General features: G+C 44.2%; 1 protein-coding gene across 1 annotated transcript in view; it reads left to right on the top strand.

Moving 5' to 3' along the window:
* Positions 1-3,514: 3,514 nt before the first annotated feature.
* The window catches only part of LOC144805836 (uncharacterized), a 77,343-nt gene continuing 57,183 nt past the window's right edge, over positions 3,515-23,674 (top strand). Inside the window, 2 exon segments of the mRNA XM_078672316.1 lie at positions 3,515-3,638; positions 6,836-9,008. Coding sequence (XP_078528442.1) covers positions 8,022-9,008 — 987 coding nt within the window. The 5' untranslated portion in view covers positions 3,515-3,638; positions 6,836-8,021.

Consider the following 23,674-nt stretch of genomic DNA (forward strand, 5'->3'; position numbering starts at 1 on the left):
CAGTGCCAATCTGGAATTCCTTAAGGGTTCTTGAGCACATTGTGCCGACAGAAATCTTCCTTTCAGTGATAAAGTTTGACACGAATGTGAGTCCGCTATGGACATGTGTAATGCCACTTTAAATTTCTATTGGTGCTGAGCAGGAGCAAAGCCCACCACACTTGAGAGCTGCAAGAAATGTGCGTATGGTGCATATCAGATGTTTGCAAACAGAGAAAGGTGTTAGGATAATTAATAATAGTACTTGGCGCTGTGGGATCGGTTTGCCAAACATCCGGAGATATTACTGGGCGTCTCAGTTGGCTCCTATCAACCACGTAATTTATGGATCCCCGGCTGACCCGGGCTATGTGATGGACCGTGGTCAGGTGCCGGGGGGAGAGTACACCTGTGTCTTGTACGCGAAGCGTGGCCGGTTTTCATTGAAGGGGCCCACTTTGTGCTCCACGAGAGTGTGGCATGAGGCCAATAGTGCTCTTAGATGGGCTGGGCGTTTGACATTGTCTACGCCATTGTGGAGTTCTGAGAGGTTAGGGATGCTTTGGAAATCGAAAGGCTTCGATCGCTGGGGCTTGATCGGAATATCGCAGATTCGTGACATGTGGGGCAAAGATAGGGTTCTGACATTCGAGGAGTTGCAGGCCAAGTATCGATTGAATGACACCGAGCGGTTCCATTACCTCCAGATCCGCCACGCCTTGAATGCAGCTATTTCTGGCGACGAGGTGCTACCGGTGGCATCCCCTCTGGAGGATCGCATTCTTGATTGCCTTCTGCCCACCAAGGCGATCTCTCTTACATATTGCAAATTGATCAATCACTCAGAGGACCCCTTCGTGCGCCTACGCGACCAATGGGTCGCTGACGGCCTTGTTCTGGACTATGAGGACTGGAGGGAGGCGGTAGCATCCCCCAAGGAAGTGGCAGTCCCCATGAGGCTCCGTTTGGTTCAACTTAGAATTTTGCATCGATCTTACATCACGGGCCTGGGACTGCAGAGTATGGGATTGGCTGGGTCAGCTGATTGCCTGCGGGGGTGTGGGTTGCCGGGGTCGTTCATGCATATTTTGTGGGAGTGTGAGAGGGTCCGTGCTTTCTGGAAGTGAATACATTCCAAAATGAGTGAAGTGTGGGAGCTGAGGGTAGACTCGGAGGCGAGGAGATGTCTGTTGAATGTGTGGGAGCCCACGGACCTGCCGAGCCATGGTAAGGTTTGGGTGGCTCTCGCTTGTGCAGTCGCCAAACGTAACATCGCACAGCTCTGGGGTGCAACACGGGCGCCCAGGGTTGGAAAATGGATGGAAGATGTTGACTGGTGTATGTTTCGTGAGAAGTCTGTGTATGTCTCCGAAGGGCGGCCCCACAAATGGGTCAGGATATGGGGAGCTTGGAATGCTTACCGAGGCAACATTTGTGAACCTCCGGAATTAGACCCAGTCAGTGTGGACTCGGAGGACTCTTAGGCCTGTTTCATTCTCCTTAAATCATATTGTAATGTATAGAAGTCTGTGTCGATATATTGCAACTGCGGTTACCCTATGCACTCCGGTCGTTGTTTAAGTGTGTATTTGTTTTCATTTAAATAAAAAGATTTAAAAAATAAAATTAAAAAATAGTACTTGGCGCTTATGTGATGTATACAATCAGATTGCAGTAAGATAGCCTGGTAGGTGAAGGCACCTGGCCTAGGGTCAAGACTGTGGCAGGATAGCTCCATTGATTTAGGCGATTGATGCTTAGAGCACGTGTCTATATTAGCAAGGGGTAAATCATGACAAAAAGAAATTGTTTGCTATAAGGCACGGTGAATAATTTGTAGTGCTTCTTTCAATCCCCCTTGTTTACAAGTATCACTGCAATCTTAAATTTCAATCAAGTGGGGCCGCCAGGATTGAAGCTGGCGACCAGGAAGGGCACTGCATGGCGTCTCTTTGTATCCAAATACCACGGTATTTCACAGCAGGAAGAGGTTGTGGTGCAGCGGAGAGAGCTGCCGACTCGGGAGCTGGGGATTTTCGGCGTTGGCGCAACATCCTGTGATTGTGGGCAAACCACTTAATGTACCGGTGCCCTTAGACAGCGACTGGCCACCCTCGCGTGTAATAAGCCTCGCTGTATAAATCTACAAACTTTAAATAGCCTTTGGAGGGCTACAAGGCCAACATGACACAAAAATGGTATCCAGATATTAACAAGTACTACAATGTAAAGAAAAAAGACAGTGGTAACACTTTCTAGGATTTAAATCGGTGACATATCAAGAATGCATGATGCGACAAAATATTTACAAAAGGCACAATATGTGATCCGGGTATATGATTTATTTTTGCTCGAGCACCTTCTTTGAAAATAATAAATATGTAACTTGAAATAAGGTTCTTTTTATCATGGATTTCCTCATGCGCAGCATTTAGTTAATGTCAGTTTTTCCTGTAGGCATCAACACGGATCGGGCGTAGATCGGCACAGGAATTTTTTTTATCTGTTTAACCACTTGCGTGCTTCGGATGGCCGCCGGCCGTCCAACGTCACGGTGGGCGTGTGCGGAGGACGGCCGGGGGCTCTCCGAACCACGCCCACGCCATAAATCACCCGCACCGCGGCAACATTTTCACCACGGTCAAGGGGTTAAATATTTGTTGACACGTTCTTAGTCTTACTGTGTGTTTTGCTTACAAACTGAATCCCCAAAATCATGCACATCTTGCAAATATTCTTTTGACAGAATTTACTGTACCATAATCTTTCATATGTTGCCATGCGTCAGAGACTGGGGAAGAGTGAGGGGCTGGGAGATAAAGTCTGATGTACAGAGTGTCAGAGACAGAGGAACTGGGAGATCACGTCTGAGGCTCAGTGTGTCAGAGACAGCTGTAACCAGTTTGCAAAGTCATGTTAAATATGCAAATGGTCTTTAAAGACATGTGAAAAACTTGGGTGTGCCGGAGATGACTCCAGACACCGCCCAGCCGAGCCCCCAGCAACTCGAGTTGCTCTACAGCAGCTGGGCTGAGACACACGACGAGGGAGGAGGGGAGCTAAAGCCCTTGGGCCTGGGCAGAAGTATGACTGTGAAGGCGCGGCCCCCTTTGTGTCGCTCCACGCCCCCCCCCCCCGGGGGTCGCGCACCACAGTTTGAAGACCCCTGCACTAGGGTCATGTTCGCGTAATACAAAAGTATAAACATAAATAAATATACATTTTATATGAATTCCTCAGAGTTCTGAGCTGTTTTAGGTATGGTGACGGTGCTAGCCTCCATCGTCTCTCTGCAAATCGGAGTCTGCTTCTTTCTTCATTTTGGTGACCGTTCTACCACGGTTGTGTTAATTTGTTTTTGGTCCTTTTTTGTTGTTGGGGAGGTGGGGGCTACCGTCTCCATTTTGTCATTCATAGTTCTGTTGTAGTGTTCCATGAGTTTTTGAACATCGGAAATGCTTCCCTGGGGTTGAAGTTTTCTTTGGCATAGATCATACAGATCATCTCTATTCTTATTTCTAGTATCCCTGGCCCACCGTCTAGGTCTAACCTCTTATCTCGTTGCCTTTGCTTCAGGAGCTGAGATGTGGAATGAGATGCTGGGATGATCTGACCAATCGCATGCCGTTATGCATAGTGCTTCTGCTGTGGAGATAAAGGTTAGTGATGTTCCTTTGCCATGTGTTCGACCTGTGCATGTTTGTTTGTTTTTTTACAGAGTTTTATATGTCGCGAACTTTACCCAGATCGGGTATCAGAGCGCTTTACATAGCACCAGTTGCATTACATGAGGACCCATTTTTTTATTTTTAATTTTTATTAGGGACCGGGAGATTAAGTGATTTGCCTAGAATCACAGTATGTTCAGCTGCATGGCCAAGACTCGAACCCAGTTCCCCAGATTCAAGGTCGACCGCCCTAGCAGTAGGCCAACTTCTCTCCCCTGATTGCACCAGATTATGGTCTTTGAAAAAAGATTTAGTGCAGTCACATGTGAGTCCTCAATTTAGGTTGAAGTCACCTAGAAAGATTGTTTTCGGGTGACTTAAGGTCTGTACTGTGATTGTTAATTGCTCATGAGGGCCTGGTTGTCTCCAGGAGGGTGGTAGATAATGTGTAATTTGGTCAGGGAATAAATCCCCCTAACCCCGGAGGACTTCAACTCACAGGAGGATATCTTCTCCATTTGGAATCGTTTGATTTGTAAGGCTGATCTGTGAATGCATGCAACCCGCACGCCCCCAACTTGGTTTTACTGTGTGGTCTAGTCTAATGATGTTGTAGTTAGGTGGAACTAAGTTATCTAATAGTGGTGTGGAAGCGTTATTTAATCGGGTCACTGGTAGGATTGTTGTGTCTAGCAGGGATGTGGAATTCCTATAGGCCGACGCCCAGGGCATATTGTTTGAGGCCAAGGGCAACACGTTTTCATTTGTGTTTTGTCCTTGGGACAAGTAGGCCCAACTCCCTGCAGCACAAACCTGTTGGCTGCCAGTTTGCAGTACCACATTATAGATCAGGGAAGGGTACGGTCTGCAGTTAAGGTAATATTTTTGTCCATATATTAATGCTGTTCAAGCTTGTATTTATGGTTTATTAATTGAAAGCATTTATTATTAGGTTGAGAGTAAATGTTGTAAGCTCCGACTGCACTACTGACCGTGGTTCCACTACAGAAACATCTACACACGTTTTCAAAGTTTGGCAATATGAGGCTATGTATAATGTTCCCAGAATGCTCTTATTTGATGCAAATATTTGCAGAAAATTGAAAGCAAGATTGATGATTCTGTTTTCAAAATAAAATGTTCATAAATGAATGAAAGCAAAAAAAAATTGCTTTAAAAAAATCGCTAAACCACTATAACATTTCACATACCATTTCTTTGCAGCTGCAGCATCATTCCGTAACGTCTTGATGCACACTAGTATTTCCCAATACTATTCATTATGGAAAATCAGTGTAACCAGTTTCCGTAAGATTATGGGAAACAAAAATAAACGAGCATCGGCAAAGCCAGTAGGTCTGAAATTGGTGGTCAGCTTTTTAGTTTTATCAATGTGCGAATTGTTTTGGCATGGTTTTTGTAAAACCTTATTGGTGAGAGAATTGCCAGGCCCTTACCATTAAACAAACATTGGCAAAAGCAACATGTGTTTTTGGTCTCAAATAGCATATTCTGCACAGTAGTTACTGGCATTGAGCAAAACTACTGTGTGTCCATATGCTCCTTGTGAAAGCAGAATGCTGTCACTCACAGTAAAGCCAGCCGATACAGAGAGAGAGACAACATTTTAATAAACGCAATACGTCATGGTCAACGCCAGACTAAATTAGAGAACCAATTAATAAAGAAAGTCTAAAAAGTGCACCCAGGGTATATGTCCTTGCATTAAGTGCAGCTATACCGCTTTCGTGAATTCTCAAGAATTTACAGATGTAGGACAAAAAATAGTACTCCTAAAAAATATTTATGAACTGCATTTTGGCATGAGCAAATATGCATGTGCATCCTTGCTCATGTGAACATCTGAGTGTTTGCAAGTTAACTTTCCCTCCAACCACTCTTTTTCCCAACTCTGGAAGAAGGTTTACGGCTGTCATAGTAAGGAGTAAATTTCCAACATTTCTCAGTATGAGTAAATTTCCAACATTTCTCAGTATGGGAAAAGATCAGAGAAGAGTTGTTGAAAACCCTTAAAGTATGTAAGTTAGTAGGTTTGCACGGGCTCAAAATGTCATTCTAACCCTAGAACTATGGCTTACTACTACCTTCAGCCCCAGTATGTAGATCTGCGGAAACGTGGCAACATAAGCGGACCGCAAATATTCAAACACTACTATGGTATGAGCCCCTGGCATAATCAGAGAGGCTATATCAGAGCTCCTATATAAGGAGTTTGCGGCCATAATTTGTCGCCACACTACATGGCACTAAAGGGACAAGTAGATTTCTGGAGCATCCTGCCCCTTGGAAATGTAGATATTTTATTAAATTCCACACCCCTGGTCTAGATTATGTGACAGGATGGGGTCGGCTATGTCTTTGGCATATTTAGCTGCTGATTGCTGTTGTGCGGTAAGCTTTTCAGTGTCTTTTTAGGCTCTCTTTTTCTGTCTTGATTACCTGGGTTGAATGTGATCTGTCTTACTTTTGAGAGGTTTATAGTAGAAGCTATGATGATTCATTGCTCCAAAGACGTATTTATAGCTATTGTGTATATTTTATAAGTTGTTTCTGTGTGGTGAGGGTATGGTATGTAAGATTGGCAAAGGTCATCAATGTCCACCTTTAACATTTGGTTTGTTGTCCTGTTAAGGCGTATAGTTTTTTGGCAAAGGCATAGAGATCCATCTAGGTGTGCTTGTTACTACGTGTTTGTAGGGGGTTGGAGTTCTATGCGGTCTCCTAGTTTCCTGAGCCGTAGTAAGTCAACTGCCAGCTTAAGGTTGGCAATGATATTCCAAAATTCTTGTCTTATCTTTTCTATTGTTTGTGGTGCTGGGAAGGGGAGACTCTTTTGAGAGTGTGAGTGCTTGTTCTTTGAGATATTGCTTGTCTGGTTTGGTGAGTTGTGCGAAGAGGTATACCGCACAGTGAGTGGGAGGAAGTTTTGATCAGACACTTGAATAGCTAACTGATTATTACTGATGTGCACAAAACTGTTAATCAGAATTTCCATCTTTAGACCTCCTCAATCTAGTGTTCCAGTGTTCCCAAGCTTTCTATCTCGAGAATGCCTAGAGCCCTCTCATCCCTCGCCCAAAATGAACTCAGACTCTGGATTAGCTAATTAATGTTATTCCTTTGTTCAAGTTTGCATTATTTAACAATCTCTGGTTTTAAATCCACAGGTTATTGAAGACTGGGCGTAGAAGACAAAATGGTGATCAGTATAATTGAAAACTATTAAAGGACTGATGGTAAAGAAATAAAGTTGCTTCAGAGCTCCAACAAGAGGAAAGTATCTATGAAAAAGATGTGGTGAGGAACTTGGATTAGAGTAAAATAAAGAATGTGAAAGCAGTTTCTATAAATAGATTTCCTGCTGCTCTAATGGTATATGAAGAATACCCTGGAGATGTTAACCCAGGGCAGGAAGACCATCTGTCTCAACCAGAGAGGACAAGCATCAGTCTAAAGCTCTATCCGATCCAAGAGAAGATCATACAGACAGAACTAGGGGGACTTGAAGAGTTTTTAACAGACCTCAGCAAAATGGAACACTTGAGCACCATATCCAGTGAATAGTCTTTAAATCAAAAACAAATATCTGTTCATCAATTATACAGTGTTAATGAAGCTGCTTAAAAGACCAGGTGGTCAGGTTAGGACTAAGATATCTGCTAGTTACGAACTAGCGATGTGGGACCAAAGGAAGGAGAATGAGGGAAAATAAAAGCACCTGTGTGACCAATGACCTATTGCTTGTAGTCCGGGTCCACATGTCCACTATCATCCTTGCCCATTAGATGTGACCTCAGGTACTTTTTACCGGGCAAGACCTGCAAAATCCTTAACATCCTCATTGTAGTCTTATATACAGACATAGGAGACATATGTAAGAAGGGTGACAAGAAACAATGTGCTGCTACCGATACATAAAAGTATTCTGAATATTCATGCCAATACATTATGTGAATATGTACCTAGTTTTGAAATACTGAACACCAACCAAAGAACTAATCAGTGCTTCATTAACTCATAAACAAATATGTATCAGAAAAGGGTGAGAGAATCCACATAGATGTAATAAAGATGCAATAATCCCATGAGAGGCTTCCCCATAAGTACCAGGGGCTGCTGATATTAAGGTTGTAGGGTGAATTAGGTTGCCTACAGAGGTTATAAACTGTGAACTCCACAGAGAAGTGATCTTTGGCTAAATAAGTGTCCAAGTGTTAAGTTGAACAAGTGCACCACATTTGAGTGGGTGATGCTAAACACATGCTGAATAAGATTTAGTCTTGTCTTCTGGTGTGTCTGCTAGAAAAATCTCAACTTGGAGATATTAACTTCAGAAAGAAATCTTACCTGATAATGGAATGTATACAAGATAAAACCGAACTTGGAGATATTAGCACCGAAAAGAAGTCTCATACATACTCTGAATGTGAGAAGAGCTTTAGTTGTCGATCCAGTCTCAGTCAGCATTAGAAAATTCACACTGGGGAAAAACGTCATCAGTGCTCTGAATGCCAGAAACGCTTCACTCGCAAACACCATCTGACTCGACATGTGAGAACTCACACTGGGGAAAAACCTCATAAGTGCTCTGAATGCCACAAAAGTTTCCCGTGTAAATTCAGACTTACTGAACATGAGAGAACGCACACTGGAGAGAAACCTTATCAGTGCCCTGAATGTCACAAAAGGTTCACTCAAAAAACCAATCTCAGTCGCCATGAGAGATCTCACACTGGACAGAAACCCTATCAGTGCTCTGAATGCCCAAATAGTTACCAATGTAAAACAGATCTCACTCAACATGAGAGAACACATACTGGGCAAAAATCTCATAAGTGCTCTGAATGCCAGAAAACCTTCAGTCGAAAAAAAGTTCTCACCCGGCATGAGTTAACCCATACTGGGCAGAAATCCCATCAGTGCTCTGAATGCCCAAAAAACTTTAGTCGTAAATACCTTCTCACTCAACATGAGAGAACCCACACTGGAGAAAAACCATATCACTGCTCTGAATGCCGGGAAAGCTTCAGTTATAAACTCAGTCTAACTTTACATGAGAGAACTCACACTGGGGAGAAACCATATCAGTGCTCTGAATGTCACAAAAACTTTAGGGAAAGAGCTAGTCTCACTCACCATGAACAAACTCATACTGGGCAAAAACCTTATCAGTGCTCTGAATGCCTAAAAACTTTCAGTTATAAAACCAGTCTTATTATACATCAGAGAACTCACACTGGGGAAAAACCTTATCAGTGCCTTGAATGCCAGAAAAGCTTCGGTGTGAAACGTCACCTTACTGTTCATGAGAGAACACACAATGGGGGAAGAACCTCTTCAGTTCTTTGAATTCCAGAGAAGCTTTAGTTATACAATAATTCTCACTCCACATGTAAAAGCCAATACTAGCTAAAATAAATGTATGAGTGTTATGAAGGTATGTAAAGATTCAGTTGGAAGATCCATGTTATAAAGGAAAAGTGTTTATTAGTGTTCTGAATGCCAGAAAAGCTTTATTCATAAAATTAATTTCAATTAAAATGAAAGAACGCGTCCTGTGCCAAATCCCTGTAACTGTTCTGACTGTCAGAAACACTTGAGTTGTAGAATGGATGCCTTTCGACATGAGAGAGCCCACACTGAGTGAAAAACCTTAAAAATATACCCTTTGCCAGAAGCACTTGTCATATCCATTGCAGTGGTTGTAAACCACTTATACTAAGAGCAAAACTGGTTTACTTCCAATCTCAAAAAGCTGAGGCTGATAATTCCTCAAGTAGGTTTTTGGTTCTACCAAGCACAGTTCACAGCCCCTCTTCTCAGGTTCATGGGTTACCTTTGCAACAGCTTTGAGAATGACTTGATGTTTTCCTTTTTTTCTTTTAAACATCTTTATTGCACATTTTATAGCTTACGTTTTAACGTACCTCTCCAAGTAGACAGTCCGTTCTTAAGATTAATTCATGTCACGTCTTATACACTGATCAAACATTTATACATATATTCCTATCTTTCCCACGTAGAAGACACCTGCGGAAAAATGTACCCAACTGATTCCCATTCCCACATCTTATAGAGAATGGAAAGATGCTCTACTATCCCTCTTCAAGTGTAGCCACCCACCTGTCAGAGGTGCCCACACCTTTGACCCTTTCCTCCTAGCCCCCTCGCTTTTTTTTGCATATACTGCCACTTGCGTATGATAAATAGCCATTATACGACCGAGCCATTGTTGGACCAAAGGTGCAGAGAGATCTTGCCATGCCGTAACCAAGCTTAGCCGAAAATCCGTCATTACAATAAACACAGATGCCTGTTCTTGGCTAGGGATTGATTCATTACTAATTCCCAGTAATATAAGTTACGGGCTCTGTACTATACTTAGTCCCAGTCGTCCCTCCAGGAACTCAGTAATGTCCCCAATTAGGCCACCTAGGGCTGGGCAGGTTGCAACCAGTGTATCAAATGTGCGCTGTATGAATGGCATCGGGGACAGTGCTCGTTTCTGGTTCCACCCCATTTAGGTATTTTCCCCAGAGTGTCGTACAACTAGTAATATGTTTTAAAATGATGTACTTGCAGAAAGGCATACATTAAGATTGTCTGTGCCAGATTTCAGATAACCTTTGATCTTTCCAGTGAATTTCTAGTTGTTTTTAAAATAACTTACAGTAATATTTTATTACCATATGTAAAGCCAACCCCGCCCCCCCCTAGTGGCCAATCTCCCCGAGCCTCATAAGACTCCATCACCCAGGGCATTTTTTTTTAAAGGAGAAAGGGGCCATGGGGCCCCCTCCCCGAACTAATCTAGGCCCTGTCGAGACCAAGCCTGTGGCAAAAATGTAGAACAGAAGGGGAGCGGGGCCATGGGGCCTCTCCCTGAGCCTTAAGAAGACTACTACCTTTCATTCCCCACGAATCATGCAAAACACTAGTAACGGCACTGGCCTTGTCCAGGTTGGATTACAGCAATGCATTGTATGCTGGGATACAAACATGTGACAAAACTCTAGCGTCTACAGAACGAAGCAGCTAGGTTGGTGCTGGACATCCCCAGATCTGAGCCGGTTGCCCACAGACTAAGAGCCCTCCACTGGCTACCAATGGAGAAAAGGATAAGGTTTAACTCAGTTTGCCTAGCCTATTAGGACCACACTTTTTAAATCTCATCTGAAACGGTATGAGCCGGCCAGGAGCATGAGATCTGGTCAGGCAACATTGATTCAGGTCCCTAAATTCAAGCAGGTCAGTTGGGGGGGGGGGGAGCTTCCTGTTGCAGACTGCCAAGACCTAGAACCTTCTTCCTATTACAATAAAAAATAGCCCCTCGCTACTATCATTCAGGAAAGCTGTAAAAACCTGGCTTTTTACCTCCAAGTTAGAGCCTTACATCATCCGCAGTTCTGGTTTTCTACATCAACTTAGCGCCTAGATGCCCCTGGGCATTTTTGTGCTTTTCAAATCAATCAATCAATTAAGGCCCTGGAGACCCCAACACCCAGGGCTGTGTTTCTTTAAGGGGAGGGGGACCCCTGTTTGTGCCTCAGTAGGCCTTGGGGACCCCATCCCCCAGGACCCCTTGTATTTGAAAGGGGAGTAGGTCTGCATGGCCTGTCTCCCTGAGCCTTGTTCGCCCCTGGGGACCTCATCCCCCAGGGCTGTGTGTGTGTGTATGTATGTGTATGTCTATATATATATATATATATATATATATATATATATTCACTGAAAAAACCATAGGTTTCAGGAGTTATATAGTTAGGAATTAGCTTTTACAAAACCTTTGAAATTCACTCCAAAAACTATAAGTTTTAGTGGTGTTCTAGTTAGCTGGACATTTTAATCATACAAAACCATTGAAATTGCTCCTATATAGTTAGTTGTACTAACTATATTTCGCGCACTCGCAATCCACTGCTGATGATGTCACATATTAGATCATTCATGACATGGTCAGTGACATCACTGATGACATCTCAAATGACATCACTGATGACATCATCCAGTGAATGTGGTTTGCTTCGTTATTTAAATATGCATTATATATATATAGCAATTTGCATTGAAGAATGAGTGGATATATATAAATAAATATTTGGATGGAGGATTTAGTAGCAGTGTAATTGACTGTTTACTTGACCAATTTATAATGTCTCACTAAATATAGTAGATAATGACTAAACTGTGTGAATATCTGTATCACTTTGAGGAAAATTGAATTTTGCCCTGCTATGTGTCCCTACGTGTTCCCCAACATGTAATATATATATGCATGATTTCTATGCATGTTCCCTCCATGGCCGATAATAAAGACGCATTTGCAGTTGCGTCCAACGTTAGTATGTCAGTTATCTAGTCCTCCGTGAAAGCAACGTGAATTAGGCTTTTAGGCCTATGTTGCCAACGTCTTTACATGGTGCACGTTAAATCATAGAGATGCACCCGTTTCTAAGGCCCCACAGGGCCCGGACACAAGATCCAGGCCTCAAGCCTCCTGAAACACTCCGAGAGATGCAGCCCCGCCCGCATCCCTGACCCTTCCCTTACTTCCTGCCAAGACAATGCGGTGCCTGGCTCGGCCTAGCCTGCCTGCCAAGAATATATTATGCCTACAGTTATCTGTTCAGCTCCCCGGATTCACATTCCTAGCTAACGAACAGGATAAACATATCCATCTACAGTCTAGTCTTTCTGTCTCCATGCAAGTGATTTACTGAATTAGTATCCATAGAAGTATCCATAGCCCACGCAATACATAAAGAAATATATGCATGCACTAGCCTTTAGTGACAAGTAGCTTTTGCCCTGATGACTTTTAGAATCAAGCAACATGTACTCCAAACACAAGATATCAGATACGCTATAGGTACAGGTCGTTCTGACATCCCAGACTTCAGTCTCCTCTACTAGTGCTAGAAGTCAGCGCCCCCCAGCCCTCCCCAGTTACACGTCATGACTCGTTTTTGCGCGCACCAGTAGGTTAAAGGTTCCAGCTGCCCATGAAACCCCCTCCATGTGTCCACCCACCTATGACACTTCTGTGACGTCTACATCACACACCTCCGTGCACGCCCTGTGCACGCCTTCTTTTACGCCCATATGTTCTTATCTTTCTTTTTCACTTGTTACGCCTACTGTATTCAATGCAACTGTACAGTTCTACTATATATATTGTATGATGTTAATGAAATGTTGAATGTCCCTTCCTGAACCTTAGTAGGTGATGGAACACGATGTCCATTGGCTCGAGCCACTTAATTAAAGCCCGTATGACTCAGATACCACGGACTCTGCCTCTCATTTATTGAGCTATTCTTATAATCATTTAATGCATAGAAAAATAGTACCGGTAATTTATTTATTTACCACAACTTTGTCAGTTGTTGTGTAAACTGATTCTACAGTTGGTTACTAGCTATGTGAAAGTCTATATTAGTTATTGATTAGTTAACTGAGTATTTGTATGGGAGTGTGAAAGTGTGTGTGGTTCGGTGGGGGGTGTGTGACTGTCCAAAGATGTGTGAATAGTTGATTCAGTAGATATATGTAGTTAAAACTACATGTTCTAACAGTTTGGGTGAGGGAATCTCTTTATGGGTGTGGTGATGAGCAAATATATTTCTCAAAGGTACAGGTCCAACAAACTAGAAAAATAAAAGGCAGTGTATGTGTCAGTTGTTGTATATAAATAAGTATACATAAGACAAAATGATTGTGTGAGTGACTGTATGGATAACTGTATACTTGTAATAATGATTTTATAATTCACTAAGTATGACTTGCTATCTAAATGAATAGAAGAAGTGGTGTTTGTATAAGTGTTTTGCTAAGTAAATATGTAAGTATGATCCATTGTTTGCATAAGTGAGTAGGATGACTTCATATGTGAATAGGATGCGTGCTGTTGTTTAATGTCGATATAGATGTATAAGTATTTTTGATAGTGTTCTATTGTTCATTGACAGCATGTATGAGTGAATCCATAGGTTAGTGATTAGATGTGTGTATACATCTATGAATCACTGAGTGGATTTTTAGATACTTGTATTGCTGTGACAATGGATTTAAATATGATACTCTGTATTTTACAAAGAGTGATGAAAAATTGTAATAGTGTATGAAAAGGTGTATGTGATTGTCACGTGGATGATGTCATCAGTGATGTCATCAGTGATGTCATTTGAGATGTCATCAGTGATGTCACTGACCATGTCATGAATGATCTAATATGTGACATCATCAGCAGTGGATTGCGGGTGCGCGAAATATAGTTAGTACAACTAACTATATAGGAGCAATTTCAATGGTTTTGTATGAGTAAAATGTCCAGCTAACTATAACACCACTAAAACTTATAGTTTTTTGAGTGAATTTCAAAGGTTTTGTAAAAGCTAATTCCTAACTATATAACTCCTGAAACCTATGGTTTTTTCAGTGAATTTCAAAGGTTTTTTAAATGCTAATTCCTAACTATATAAGGCCTGAAACCTATGTTTTTTTTCAGTGAATTTGCAAGGTTTTTTAAATGCCAATTCCTAACTATATAAGGCCTGAAACCTATGGTTTTTTCAGTGAATTTCAAAGGTTTTTTAAATGCTAATTCCTAACTATATAAGGCCTGAAACCTATGGTTTTTTCAGTGAATTTCAAAGGTTTTTTAAATGCTAATTCCTAACTATATAGGGCCTGAAACCTGAAACCTATGGTTTTTTCAGTGAATTCGCAAGGTTTTTTAAATGCTAATTCTTAACTATATAAGGCCTGAAACCTATGGTTTTTCAGTCAATTTCAAAGGTTTTTTAAATGCTAAATCCTAACTATATAAGGCCTGAAACCTATGGTTTTTTCAGTGAATTTCAAAGGTTTTTTTAATGCTAATTCTATTAGCGGATAACGTTTAAATATATTAATATCCTAGTGGGACCACCTGAGCAGCCCTAAGGGGTCAGGGTGTTTCTACCCTGCCCCCTTTTTGTGTTCTACACGTTTGTTTTTCTGCTTTCCTATGCCTCAGTCTACCGAGGCACAAGATGGCTGCCAACAGTTTCTGTTTTGGAGTGTTGACAGACATTGGCAGCCAATCAGAATGCAGCTCGCGCACTAGAGGTACGCGTACGGTAAGCGTACCGTAAGCGTACGGGTAAGCTCACGGGTAAGCTGCTATAGATATATATTTTTTTGAACCTAAATTACTCAAAATCCTCTGGAGCACATATCTTGAGACATAGCAAAGGCACATCGGGCTACCAGTCCCTACAATTTTGCCAAGTTTGGTGGAAAACCATTCAGCCGTTCGGGCTAAAAGTGAGTCCAACCGCCCTATGGAAATTTACATGGGGAAAACACGTTTTGGGACCCCCCTTTTATCTCGGCCCTCGCTTAACGAATCCCCCCCAAACTTTCAGGGAAGGAGCGGAGCGGGCCGGGCCATCTTCTTTGAGAAATTCGCGAAAATTCGTCCACCGGCGCCAAAGTTATTCCCAATAGAATGTTGCGATTTCCCTATGGAAAACAATCCTAACTATATATACCTACTGGCTATCGCCAGTAGGTAATATATATATATATGTGTGTGTAATAAAAGGGGAGAGGGGCCACACTGCCCCCTCCCCGAGCATATTATAGCCCTGTAGACCTCTTCCACCAGGCCTTATATATTTTGAGTCAGAAGGGGTGTGGCCCCCCACCCTGAGCCTTTTTAGGCCCTGGAGACCTCATCCCCAAGGGACATTTTTTTTTAATGGGAGGGCCCCCTCCCTGAGCATATTTTGGACCTGTAGACCCTATCCCGCAAGGCTACACTCTGAATCTGTTCACCTCAAATTTTTAGCACAGGATTAACATAGTGCCATCCAAGCCCTGTACATATATACATGTATATACACATAAATATATATGTACATACATCTCTATCTATATATGTGTATATATATATTTTTTTTTCCAACAATTGGGCTCTGAAAGGGCACACAGCGCTCTCCCCCACCATGTTGTAATGCATTCCTGACTTTCATTCAATATCCACCATGTCCGACGAGTTTCAAGGCTGTTCCGCCCTTTACTCATGGACTCAGCACAGAGGGAAATGAAAACTCACTGCTGCTTACTTTCCGACCCTTTATTGAAGGACTGGAAAGGCTTCTGAAGGGAAATGCTTTCCTTTCGTTGAAGCACGCTCTGCCAAGGTGAACAACAGCACGCAAACCTGACTTTCTTTCCTACTTAAGGATAATTGAAACCCTCTTCAACGTCTACATGAGCCCCCTCACAGCCATCGCACGCCAACACAACCTCAACATCATCTCTTACGCCGACGACACCCAGCTGATCCTCTCCCTCACCAACGACCCCGCCACCGCCAGAGCCAACCTTCACGAAGGGATGAAAGACGTAGCCGAGTGGATGACGACCAGCCGCCTGAAACTGAACTCAGACAAGACGGAAGTTCTCATCCTGGGATCCTCACCCTCCGCCTGGGACGACTCCTGGTGGCCCCCCGCCCTAGGCAGCGCACCCAAACCAACAGACCACGCACGCAACCTGGGCTTCATCTTGGACTCCTCCCTCTCCATGACCAGACAAGTCAACGCCGTCTCCTCGTCATGCTTCAACATCCTGCGCATGCTTCGTAAGATCTTCCGGTGGATCCCCACCGAGACCAGGAATACGGTCACCCAGGCCCTCGTCACCAGCCGCCTGGACTACGGCAACTCCCTCTACGCCGGAACCACTGCCAAACTCCAGAAGAGACTCCAGCGGATCCAGAACGCCTCAGCACGACTCATCCTGGACTCATCCTGGACATCCCCCGGCGCAGCCACATCTCCGGACACCTGAAAGATCTGCACTGGCTACCGGTCAACAAGAGAATCACCTTCCGTCTCCTCACCCATGCACACAAAGCCCTGCACAACCAAGGTCCAGGATACCTCAACAGCCGCCTCAACTTCCACGCTCCCACACGCCAACTTCGATCGACCGGCCATGCCCTCGCCGCCGTCCCCCGCATCCGAAGAGCCACCACAGGAGGAAGGTCCTTCTCCTACCTGGCCGCCAAGACCTGGAACTTCCTCCCGAACCACCTCCGCCTGACCCAGGACCACCTCGCCTTCAGGAAACAGCTCAAGACCTGGCTGTTCGAGCAGTAGCGGACCACCCCTCCCCTAGCGCCTTGAGACCCACCGGGTGAGTAGTGCGCTTTATAAATGCTGTGATTGATTGATTGATTGATTGAAGCTGCAACAAACAGGGGGACTGAGCCTACTTATTGCGATCACTGCACACCTCTTCTGGACCGCAATCACCAGCATGCTGCTGGTTGTCTTGAAATGTGCCACGCCCACTGTGGGCGTTCTTTCCTTCAAGAAAGGGTCAGAAAGTAAGCAGCTGTGAGTTTTCATATCCCTCTGCGCTGAGTCCATGAGTAAGGGGCGGAACAGCCTTGAAACGCGTCAGACATGGTGGATATTGAATGAAAGTCAGGAATGCGAGCGTCAGCAAGGCATTACAACCGGATGGTGGGGGAGAGCGTTGTGTGTGTATATATATATATATATATATATATATATATATATATATATATACACATTACCTACTGGTGGACACCAGTGGGTAGTTATAGTTAGGACTATGTTTTCCATAGGAAAAGTGTCTGTGACTTGCCTGTATCTTTGGCGGTTGCAAGCAAATGGGTGGTTCCTGTTCGAAGAGCGGCCACATCAAAGGCAGGACCCAATATGTGTTTGGCACTTTCTCCTCAAGGAGCTGCACCCATTAACTGGTTCAACATGTTTGCCAGGGTTTTTTGCGAAGGAAATTCGTGGTGTCGTCAAAAATATATATTTTTATCTGGTGCACGGTCATAGACAGAGGAAAGGAAGAAAAGCAAACAGCCGACACGTGTTGCGCCTAATTGGCCGAGGGCTTTCTCGGGCTGTACATAATAAATGCATGATTAGTCCAAAAACGTATGTACCATGATTATAAGAAGAAACAAGCATTTACAATGCAATAGGTTTCGCAGCATTAAAGTTTGAGTTTTTGGCATTGTATATGACAATGCGCTGCATCCCAAAAAAAATGTAAACTTTGAATTGGTGTAGTGGCAGAAGTACAGGCTAACTGATTCTTCGCACGCACCCATTCAGTTGTTGGCCTCTCAGCTGAGTCTGCCAACTCGACAAAAAAGCATTGGCAAAGCCACTAGGATGGTAGCCAATCCCAGATCTACTGGCTTTGTAAATTCAACTGGCTAGTCCTGCTGTTTCAGAGCACACAGAATTATCACATTCACATCCTAATAGCCCCCCTTCCCTATTATCCCCGTCTTGCCATGGACTGACTTCATGCAGGCCAGATGAAGGCATTTGAAGGATCACAGTCTACCTATCATGTGCATATCCTGTCAGTGAGCTGAACTCTACCTATGTGCTGACGTGAGGGATGTGCACATAATATAGCATGATGAGTTGGATATAGTGCACCACCACGATGGCTACATCTAACACAGGAATGTATTCGATCCTCTCCTGGAATGTGAACAGGATGGGGAGTAAGGTTAAGAGAGGATTAGTGGTGGCCTATTTTAAAAGATTGAAACCTGATGTCATTCTCCCACAAAAGACACACTTAAAAGGCATTCAATGTGGGTTCCTAGGCCGAGGTGCATATAAAACGATGGCTCACGCTGGCTTTTCCAAGGCGATGGGTGTGGCAATACTCATCAGGAAAAACCCACCCTTCCACATAGATTGCACTTGGGCAGATCCCAACGGTACAAATGTAGCGATCAAAGGTGTGTGGAATAGAGGACACATCACGTTTGTTAGTGTATACGCACCGCCCAAGCTCCAATGGCAAACAATGGATAAGCTTGCAGCAATTTTATTAGAGGCGGGTTCAGGCACGCACATTATAGGGGGTGATTTTAATGACGTAATAGACCCCACGAGTGACCGTATGACTGTCCCAATGGGGAACTCCAAAGAGACGCTGCTCAAACAGTTTGCAGATACATTAACGCTCACAGACATATGGCGCAGGCAGCATCCTCAGACCAGAGCCTATTCCTATTATTCAGGGGCGCACAAAGCCTTTTCGAGGATAGATGACATATTTGCACCAGTGGGGAACTGGGGGAGGTACACAAGATAGAATATTTGGCAAGGGGCCTCTCAGATCTCTCACCCTTGTGGCTCGCAGTGGGTACACGTACACAACGACAGAACGGGGAATGGAAATTGAATCCATGGGAACTCAATGACCCTCAGGTTGTTCAGGAGCTCAGGGTAGACACGGAGTGTATTTTAACGAGAATGTGGGGTCGGTGGATTTGGCCATTACACTATGGGAGGCATACAAACCTGTATTACGGGATAGGGCACAAAACATTATAGCTCACAAAACACTGAAAGAGGAAGAGGTGATCACGGGGTTGGAAGCCCAATTACTGCAGCTCGAATCACAGGCGAGCTCGGGCAATGATCCCTCCATGCTACGCAGTCTACAACTCCTTCGGCAGGAATACTTTTCGCTGGCCAAAAAAGACGTACAACATACAATACAAGCCATGCACAGGCGTCTGTATGACGTATGTGACAAGACAGGTAGGCTGTTGGCATGGCTTAGCAAGAAGGAGCTTGACAGTAGATGGGTTTCGCTAATACAAACGGAGGATGGTCGAACTCATTTGACCCCAGTCGCGATAGCCAACACCTTTGCAGACTACTATGAGGCCTTTTACAAGCAGCCCGAACTAGCCGAGCTGTCACAAATACAAGTATATCTTTGGGAGATACAGCTCCCCAAATTAGCGGACAGTGTGTCCAAGGCATTATACGATAAGATTACAAAAGAAGAAATTAGGACAGCTATTGGCCAACTGAAAACTGGAAAGGACCCAGGACCTAATGGGCTGCCTCCTGAATTTTTTAAGCAACATGCAACGCTTTTTAGCCCGCACCTCATCCAACTATACATAGAGGCGCATGAGACAGGATGCCTCCCCAGAGACTTGCGGGCGCTACGATCGCAGTCATCCCCAAAAAGGACAGACCACCACAGGCGTGTAGCTCATATCGCCCTTTCTCCCTCATAAACATGGAGACCAAGATACTAGCCAGAGTATTAGCAAACAGGCTGACCGCAGTAGTCACTGGCCTAATTTATAGAGACCAGTTTGGCTTCATGCCCAAAAGATCAACAAGACTCAACTTGAGGAGACTGCATAACTGGTTGGAAGTGGTTAGCAAAAGAGACGATCCACACCTTATCCTCTCCCTCTATGCCGAAAAGGCATTTGAAACTGTCCACTGACCTTTTCTTATGTCTGTTTTGGAAGAGTTCAGGGTTGGTCTGTATGAGAGACCCGTGGCCAGGGTTAGAGTTAATGGGGTAGTGTCGCGGGAATTCCCAGTAGGTAGAGGCAATCGACAGGGCTGCCCGTTATCCCCCTTGCTTTTTGTCCTGTTGCTGGAACCACTTGCCGGTGTGATTCAACTACACCCGGGCATAATGGGATTCAATAATGGAGAGAATGATGAGACCGACTAACGTATATCCCTTTATGCGGATGAGATATTAATGTATGTCACAAACCCGTAAACAACACTCCCTAGAATCATGGACAGCTGTGCGACATATGGTGCACATGCGGGTAAAAAATTAACTGGGGGAAATTATACTTATATCCAGCAGACAAGAGTGGCGGCTATACTGTAGGCCCAAGCCAACTCCAGTTGGCGCGGGAGGGCATAAAATATTTAGGGATCTACGTTACAACGAACACGACAATGGCACTGGATCACAGTCTATACAGAGTGCTCAGGGGTTTCCGAGTGGAAGTGGAGAGGTGGAAGACTTTTCTACTGACGTTGCAAGGCAGGGCAGCACTATACAAAATGATAGTGCTCTCAAAATTTCTTTATGTACTGCACTACACCTATCAGCTCATTCCGGTGGAGATGTTCCCTAAAATTGATGACCTACTACGGACTTTTCTCTGGGACGAGAGACCTCCGAGGATAACACTAGTAACGCTACAGCGTAATCAATACAACAGCGGTATTTCCCTGCCTGATCTTCGGGCATAGTATTGGGCAGGTCACCTAATTGTCGTGAATGAATGGCAGCACGTAGAGAGAGATCACCCCACATATGTACTTGAATGCACACAGTTTACCAAACGCCCACACACACATTATATATATGGGTGGAGTGGCACTGCACAGCTCTTGACAGCGACACAGATTTTGGTGGCAGCATGGAAACAGGCTGAGAGACAAATAAAATGGGATGGCTTGTCACTAGGAAATGCCCACTCTGGGTGGGGAACCGACTTCAGGAAATCACAAAATTGCGTGGTTTCCGACAGTGGGACTTGCTAGGCATTTCACAACTATAGGACATATTACACCGGTAGGGGCTGGTTACTTTCACACACCTTCAGGCTGAATACATCATGAACACGACCCAAAACTCCAATTACCAGCAGCTGGCCCATGCATGGCGAGCGCAACACATAGACACCAATGACATTCCCGAGTATGCACCTTTGGAGAGGCGACTCCTGATAGGGGAGCTAGTGGAGAAGTCTGTTACCTGGACATATAGAATGATAATAAATAACAAGCCAGACATGTTGCAGAAGCTACAGGCGAAATGGGAGTCAGAGTTGGGGGAGATGGAGGACTTAGACTGGGAAATGGCATTGATGCATCCTCGAGAGGTGGCCATTAGGTTCAGGCTCCGACTGATTCAGTTTAAGTATCTGCACAGAGCATAGTATGACAAAGAGCGACTGCACCATATAGGGAGGGTAGAAACACCTGACTGCTTGCGCTGTGGGGCATCCACAGGTACATTCTTCCACACAGTGTGGGATTGTTCTAAGATTCAACTGTATTGGGCTACCCTGTTGGAAGAGCTAGGAACTGTCCTGGGAGAGACTATTCCGCGTATTCCCCAGTTTGTTCTGTTGGGAATATCCTCTGAAATTGACCTCCCAAACCAAAGTTAACCCTACTCCAATTTGGATTAGTGGTGGCGAAACGCGACCTGGCTAAGGCATTGGGGGTAGTCGCGAAACCATCTCTGATTGAATGGAAAAAAAGCATGGATAAGTATATGTTGGGGGAATAGACGACTTATAAAGCACGGGGTTGCCCCAAAAAGTATTAGAAAATATGGAAACCATGGCTCACACATTATGCACTCTCGCTCACTGATTCACAATGATCCTCGGAGAATGATGAAATTAACGATCGATCATATTTTTGTGTGCAATCTTTTGTATGGACAGGTGGCGGAATCTCAAAAGCCTTTCATCCAGAATAGCGATCATCTCCTTCTGGCTACAGCTATCACTCTACAACCCAGCAGGCTCCAGCCCACTGGTCTTGCGGGCAATACAAATGGGGAGGAAATCCATGTTTTACAGAGGAGACTAAAGTGGAACAAAATAGACACGTCCGCCCTAAGCAGGTGGAAAAACGATTGGCCGAGAACAGCTGAAGAATTCACAAGTGACAATTCCCTGAGAACTGGATTAAACTGTCGACCAAAGTATATAATCTCTTAATAGGTAAACAAAGAAGGCACCCCCCAACATTCAGAGAAAGGTCTTGTGTCAACTCCAACCTCGGTGCAAAATAGCGGAGCAAAGTAATAGGCTACTTGGAACTGCCTTGCGCAACCACAAGCGAGAGGGAAAAAACGAAACACACAGAAAAAATGTCTTGGATCATAAAAGGAAACAAGAATACATCGAATAGCTGCACGTCTTCACTTTGCTGACTCCAAGCAAACAGGTGGACTTCAGGCTGACTGCAGTAGTCACTGGCCTCATTCATAGAGACCAGTCTGGCTTCATGTCCAAAAGATCAACAAGACTCAACTTGAGGAGACTGCATAACTGGTTGAAAGTGATTAGCAAAAGAGACGATCCACACCTTATCCTCTCCCTCGATGTACTTTATGAGAGACCAGTGGCCAGGGTTAGAGTTAATGGGGTATTGTCGCTGGAATTCCCAGTAGGTAGAGGCAATTGACAGGGCTGCCCATTATCCCCCTTGCTTTTTGTCCTGTTGCTGGAACCACTTGCCTGTGTGATGCGACTACACCCGGGCATAATGGGATTCAGTAATGGAGAGAATGATGAGACCGACTAACGTATATCCCTTTATGCGGAGGACATATTAATGTATGTCACAAACCCGGAAACAACACTCCCTAGAATCATGTACAGCTGTGAGACATATGATGCACATGCGGGTACAAAATTAACTGGGGGAAATTATACTTATATCCAGCAGACAAGAGTGGCGGCTATACTGTAGGCCCAAGCCAACTCCAGTTGGCACGGGAGGGCATAACATATTTAGGGATCTAAACACAATGGCGCTGGATCACAATCTATACAGAGTGCTCAGGGATTTCCGAGTGGAAGTGGAGAGGTGGAAGACTTTGCTACTGACGTTGCAAGGCAGGGCAGCACTATACAAAATGATAGTGCTCTCAAAATTTCTTTATGTACTGCACAACACCTATCAGCTCATTCCGGTGGAGATGTTCACTAAAATTGATGTCCTACTATGGACTTTTCTCTGGGACGAGAGACCTCCGAGGATAACACTAGTGACGCTACAGCGTAATCAATACAACAGCAGTATTTCCCTGCCTGATCTTCGGGCATAGTATTGGGCAGGTCACCTAATTGTTGTGAACGAATGGCAGCACGTAGAGAGAGATCACCCCACATATGTACTTGAAGGCACGCAGTTTACCAAACACCCACACACACATTATATATGGGTGGAGTGGCGTTGCACAGCTCTTGAGAGCAACACAAATTGTGGTGACAGCATGGAAACAGACTGAGAGACCAATTAAATGGGATGGCGTGTCACTAGGGAAACCCCACTCTGGGTGGGGAACCGACTTCAGGAAATCACAAAATTACGTGGTTTCCAACAGTGGGACTTGCTAGGCATTTCACAACTTGAGGA

The sequence above is a fragment of the Lissotriton helveticus genome (assembly GCF_964261635.1).
Source record: "Lissotriton helveticus chromosome 1_1 unlocalized genomic scaffold, aLisHel1.1 SUPER_1_unloc_29, whole genome shotgun sequence".
Lineage (NCBI taxonomy): Eukaryota > Metazoa > Chordata > Amphibia > Caudata > Salamandridae > Lissotriton > Lissotriton helveticus.